The sequence below is a fragment of the Gavialis gangeticus genome, unplaced genomic scaffold (genome assembly GCF_001723915.1).
Source record: "Gavialis gangeticus isolate Ggan-Ray unplaced genomic scaffold, GavGan_comp1, whole genome shotgun sequence".
Classification (NCBI taxonomy): Eukaryota; Metazoa; Chordata; order Crocodylia; family Gavialidae; genus Gavialis; species Gavialis gangeticus.
Window position 1 is genome coordinate 9,999,511 of NW_017729001.1, and position 6,432 is coordinate 10,005,942.

The following is a 6,432-nucleotide window of genomic DNA, read 5'->3' on the forward strand; positions in this document are numbered from 1 at the left end:
CGCCCCGGCCCGGCCCGGGGGCGGAGGCCGCGTTCAGCACCGCGGAGAGCGCCCCGCCCCCGCCCCGCCATGGCCAGCGTGCAGCAGGGCGAGAAGCTGCTCTTCGAGAAGTTCTGGCGAGGCACCTTCAAGGCCGTGGCCACGCCGAGACCCGAGAGCGTCATCGTGGCCAGCATCACCGCCCGCAAGCCGCTGCCCAGGTAAGGCCGCCGGCACCGGCTGCCAAACTTTCCCCAGCCTCTGCCTCGGCACCCCCGGGGGCCGTCCCGTCCCGTCCCGTCCCAGCCCGGCCCGCACCCCTGCGGAGGGCAGGTCGCTTTCCAACCCCGGCTCTGCTTCCCCCCGCCCCTGTCCCTGCTCCGGGCTGCCCTGCCAGAGGGAGGGGGAGCGGGTCTGCTCCATGCACCGGTGCGGTGCAGAAACGTCCTGCTCCAGTTTAGTCGGCCCCTCAAGGAAGAGTTGGGAGCGGGTCAGGGAAAGATGGAGGGAGAAAATAACAAAAGAGCCCGGCTGGAGATGCCTCCAAGGCTTCTGCGGTGGGAAGGAGGGGTCAGGCAGTGCCCAGGGCATGCTGCAGGCAAATAAAGTTCCCATCCTTTCCAAAGCCAGCTCCGCAGGAACCTCTCCAGCAGCACAATCTGCCACTCTCCGGTGGGTCCTTTTCTAGCTCTGAGGAGGGAAGTGGCTTCCAGTCTCCAAATCCAGATGGGGAGCATTTGTGTTGAACCAGGACGTGTCACAGGAAGAGACTATAGCAAGGAAGGGCTGTCTGGATGTTGCAAAAAAAAAGAAAAAAAAGAGTGGATGCCCATTCTTGAAATGCCGACAGCAGCTTCCCCCCAGAGCGTCTGTTTAGTTTTTCCTACTCACTTTGAGAATGTTTCAGACAAGCAAAATCTTTTTGTTTTCGAAAAGCCGAAGTATCACAAATTGTTCTTGCAAATAGGTAGTATTGGAGCCCAAAGTGTTCACCTTACAGTTTGGAGAGTCATCCAATTGATGAGCTGCAGTAATAGCATGTGGCTCAGATGGCCACTATGCGCTGAAGCCATAATTATGGTGAATGGTTCATGAGCAGTTGGTAGGCTGGAGTACGTTTGCATTTCCCAGAGAATCTAAAGCAGTTCACTGGTGGCTTGTGAACAAGAAAAGGAACTGAATGAATTTAGTAATCAACAATGGTTTGCTTATTTGTAATATTGGGCTTTTTTCAAATATGAAGCTCCCTTATTAGTTTTGCTATGAATTACCTAATGGTCTGTGGCAGGTTTTTGGTTTGAGGATGACTAGTAACAGGAATAGACAGAAGCAAAGACTTCCTGGAAATCCCTAAGGCTGAGAGGGTGGCTTTGTCAAGACTGGCTAAGCCCTGTGCACTTGAAACAGCATGGCAGGTTGTGCTGCTTGAAATAGTTCAGTCCAGTAGTGTTATCTGGCCTTGATTACTTGAGGATCATTTGGGACAAGATCTGATTATGCTGTGGTCTGCTTAATAATTATACAACATACTGGTCCAACAGTCCATGGAGAGGCCAAAAATTTACTTGGCTGTCCCCTTGGTTACATAATAAGCATGGGGTTTAAGAGAGGTGAAGACCCAAGCTAGGATGCAGTTACTTACTTACTTTGATCTTTTGTGTGTTAGGGTTGATATTTATGCTTAAACAGATACTCATGTATGTATTTATACTTATAGCTCCTCCAGACATGGCTCATAAAAAAGATTGAGCAAAATACTGGTAAGAGCCTTCAAAAGTGAAAATAGTTTTCTACTTTTGAACAAGGAGTTTGGCAGAGTTTTTAAGGTCAGGGAGTTTGGGTTGCTGCCACTAATTTCATCCTTTGACTGAGGGATTCTGCACGTTGTGTGCATTTCTGAACAGAAGATAATGATTGGATTGTATATGATTATGCTGGAAATTTATAGCATAAAGCTTTTTCTGGAAACTGTCCCTTTATAATTGGGCCAACAACTGTGCAGTCTTCTCCTTCAAGCATTTTTAAAACCATTAGCCTAGAGCTTGATTTTTTTAAAAAAAAAAACAAAACAAAACCTTTTTCTCACCTTTATGTCCCAGAAGCAAGATCCTAATTTGATGAAAATCATTGTGACTCTGCTTAAGTCAGTGGAACTGTACTAGTTTGTAGAGCATGTAAAGATTTAGCCATAGATATTTTAAGAGGAATTTATATTTATAAGCCTTATACTTACATTTTAGTACTCTGAGAAACTGGGGGTTTTGTGGCTGACCTGGATCTCACACTCTGGAAATTAACTGTGCTTTAGAATAGATCTTGGCCTCCACAGTCTAGAAACTGTGAGGTGTCCCTCTAGAAGCTGTAGGCTATACGCTAGCATCTCCTATATTGCCACCATGAGAATTCTGGAATTTTAAACCTATAACTTATCTCTTTCTAGAACGGACACTGACTTAGCACAGAGATCCGTGAACTTGCAAACTAACTATAGCTGTGGATAGATATTCCTTCTTTTAAAGGAAGAAAGATCTGGGAAGATCCAAACTTGGGCAGAGATCTGGTTCCCATTTATTTGCCATTACTAAATGGCTCAATCTGTGACTAGGTAGTCAGACAAAGCGATAGTTTAAATATAGACACATTTTTCACGTGATCTCTTAATGCTGCATTAGTGCAAATCAGGTCCTGATGGGTTTCTCATTGCCTGTAATAAAGGGCTCTCTCTTGTTCATTTCATTCAGAATGAGTTAGTTTTATATCTTCTAAATAGGACAGGTGCAGAAAGGTGATGCAAGGCTGGATTTGCAATGCTGTGCCCATGAGGGCTTAACAAATGCAAGTGTAGGTGGTTTTATTCATTTATGTGAGATTTCACCTCTGTGATGCCTTAGCAGGCAGATCACTTCTCAATCAGAATAGTGGCATTTTGCACAAATGTTGAGGACGGAGCAGAGCGAGGGGGTCCGTGGTCCAGGCTTGTATGCCAACTACTATCTGTGGCTATGTGCTGAAAATCAAATCTTGTAAGGACACCAGCATGCCCAGCCTTGCTGGATGCTGCCCTGGGCGCCCTCACAATGTGGAAGCACCACAAAGCAGCCAAAGTCTACCAGGAAGTCAGAACTCCTCCTGCAGGTTTATAGGCAGTGAATGCTGAGATCCACTGTGCTACCAGGAGAGAAAGTGTAGCTTAATCTCCTTTCTAACATGGCAGAAGGGAGGTGGATCCCTCCCTATGCTATCCTCTGCTCTCTTTCAGGCAAGTAGCACTTAAAGGGGTATAGGTAAAGGTGATGTGGGCATTGTGAAGTGGCCATGAGCAGGCAATGAAACCCTTTTCCCCCTTCCCCCTGATGCAATATGCTCCCAGGATCTGTTAGGCTTAACCATGTTAGTCAGTTTAGGGTGAGAGAGGAACTACCAGCTGTCCAAATCAGTCCGCTTGTTACTAGCAAGAGCCGTGGTGCTCACTTGTAGGACATAGTGCCCTCTAGCATAACAAGTCAGAGGGGACCAGCAGGCATTAACTAGTCAGAGGGGACCAGCAGGTATTGGGGGAGTCCCTGTTCCCCCGAGCACTGCCAGGAGTGACTAGAAATAACGGTCACAAGCTGGCAGAGGGTAAATTCAGATTAGACATCAGGAGGCGCTACTTCACTGTCAGGGCAGCTAGGATCTGGAACCAACTTCCAAGCGAAGTGGTGCTGGCTCCTGCCCTGGGGGTCTTTAAGACAAGGCTTGACAATCACCTTGCTGGGGTTGTTTGACCCCCGTACTCTTTCCTGCCATGGCAGGGGGTCAGACTTGATGTTCTGCTCAGGTCCCTTTTGACCCTAAAAACTATGAAACTATAAGGGAGTGCAGCCCAGGTTCCTGGGACACAGCAGGTAAGCACACCCACTTTGCATAAATGCCACCTAGAAAACCATACTCTTTATATACAAAGAATTTCTTTCCGTCTGGCAGTACAGCAATAAATTTACTTTGCACTAATAGCCTTATTTCTTGTGGTTCCTGTGGACTTTAATTGGAGTTTGGGGAGCTCGGCACCTCTGGAAAATCAGGCCCAATTAGCTCAGAAAGGTTTCTTTAAAGTGTTTGTACAAACATCTAAGGAATAATGATGTAAACGGGCCCCAGAGGCACATCCCAGCCTCTGGGAGTCAAGAAATCAAGCCAGTTGTTTAGCTGCTCCATTTCCAAAATTTCAGAGGTTTATAGCACACATCTTACAAGATGGCAGCTCTCTGTACATCTCTCTCGCACGCACATACGCACTGTAGCAAAGCTTACCCAGTGGCTTTCTCTCTTGCCTTGTAGGTCCTGTAATATCTAGCCTGTCTATTACTTGTAAGGCAAAAAGAAAAAGTAATTTAGATGCATCGCTCAGAATTGTTATCTCTAAAAAGCAAGTTGCAGCCATTCTATAGCACATAAGAATGGCTTTCTACCCATTTGGTTCAATCAAGGATTGTGACTTTAATGCTCAGATATCTGTTAGCAATTCAAAGCAGTGTTTGTACTGACTGTATTCAAAGGGGTTCTTTTGACAGCCTGTGGTTATGACTGTTGGGCCATCACAGGAGCTCTGTAATGGATGACCCTGCTCTTAGAAATGATGTGTTTTGCATGGGAAAGGAATCAATGCAGAGTTGTGTTTTTAAAGTGGCTCTCTTCCCCTCCTCCTCCTTCCACCTTTAAAGATGAATTTGTAATGAAAGGGAAAGTTTTTTGTAATGTTCTTTGTTGTATTGTTGGCCCTGGAAGGGTTTGTGTGAGCACCAAGGAGATTGAACCACAGTTAGCTTCTCTGAGACTTTGCGTTCAAGGATTTTAAACTTGACTGAATGTAAGCCTTGTACCGCTTCTGAGCGGTGATATTTTGTATTAGGCCTCAGTTTTCCCATTTGTAAAACAAAGCTATCTATGAAACAACTTGTTTGCTGCCCCCTGGGTGTTGGTAGCAGAGGTGGGAACAGAAGCCAAGACTAGCAAATGGAGCCTTGCAGCACCTCTGAGCAGAGAAACCAAGACTGGGAGCAAAGGGACTCGCCCAAAATCACATTGGGAGTTGGAGGCACTGGGAGTCTCCCAACTCCCTACCTGCTAGTCTTGCATTTCAATCGCTCAGCGCTGCTGCTCCTTTTCCAGTGTCAGAATTGTCAGAAATAATCAGAGTACACTGTGATGCTCCATGTTGGGGCACTATTTCAGGACAGAAAGGTAATTGCTTTTACTGAAGCTTTGTACATTGATATTCATGGCAGCATATGCAATTTAATTTTTTTAATCAAATAAGTGTGGAGCTGACCCCCTTGCCTACCCTTTCCCCATTTTCCAGTGGGGGATGAGGGGGAGAGGAAGGGGCACCTGACCCTGAAGTGCAAAGAATATATTTATAAATCCCAGGGGGCAGTTGCATATATCTTTTTTGAAGTGCTGTTACCTTTCTCCATTGTGTGTTTTAATACTAATGCCATGCCATGCACTGCTGATGGATATTTGGTTGTAACCATGTTGGTCTAAGGACATAGGCAGGTTCTTTGCATAGGTTCTTTGCGTAGATGTGATATCTTTTATTAGACCAACTGAGTAGTTGGAAAAAAGTTCTTAGCAAGCTTTTGGGCACAGTCACCCTTCTTCAGTCACCCTTGAAGAATGCTGACTGCACCCAAAAGCTTGCTACGAACTTTTTTCCAACTACTCAGCTGGCCTAATAAAACATATCACATCTACTCAAAGAACCTTGCCTGCCTATGCACTGTTGGCGACCTTCTTTCCCACCCAGGAGTCTTGAACGAACACGGCATCTCCCAGGAATGTGTCCTAAAAGCGAGGGTTGTTTCACAGGTTTAGTTCTTCACCTGGTGTTCAAAGTCAACAGACCTGTGCCCACTTACATCATCCCACTATCTGTCCCACAATGCAGTGAAGCATCAAGTGCAAATTCTACATGCAGCTGCACAAGTGCGACTCCTTTGGGCCCAGCTGGCTGCTGTTACTCCAGCTTTCCATATTTGCTTCCAATGACAAGAAAGTTGCCTCGTGCTTACCACAGGGTAAGTATGTGCATATGGGCAGTTACCCCAGGGGAGCCAGGACACTGAAAGTTCATGTCTTAACATACCTCACAGTAACATGCTTATGCACGCTAATGTAAAATGGGGCTGTTGCAGCAGTGACTCATCTGGATTTCATTATTAATCTAGATGCATGCCATTGTAGTTGAGCCAAATTTAGGTCTAAAGTAACCCACGTCCCTGCCCCTCCATAAAACACTTCCAACTACACTGAGAGACAGTATGATTCCTAGGCAGCATGTAATGCTTGCCACCACTTGCACTTCAAATCTGCATTTCTCTCAATCCTTCCACTTAAGGAATGGAGGAGGGAGGGGAGCCTGCTTCTGTTTTCTTCTTGAATCCTCTCCCTCTTGGGACCCCCCCCCCCCCC

At 46.2% G+C, this 6,432-nt stretch overlaps 1 protein-coding gene across 1 annotated transcript in view; it reads left to right on the forward strand.

The window, feature by feature from the left end:
- The first annotated feature begins 68 nt into the window (after positions 1-68).
- Positions 69-6,432, forward strand: part of LOC109290323 (serine/arginine repetitive matrix protein 4-like) — a 134,939-nt gene continuing 128,575 nt past the window's right edge. Inside the window, exon 1 of the mRNA XM_019506768.1 lies at positions 69-200. Coding sequence (XP_019362313.1) covers positions 70-200 — 131 coding nt within the window. The 5' untranslated portion in view covers position 69. The remainder of the gene's footprint in view (positions 201-6,432) is intronic.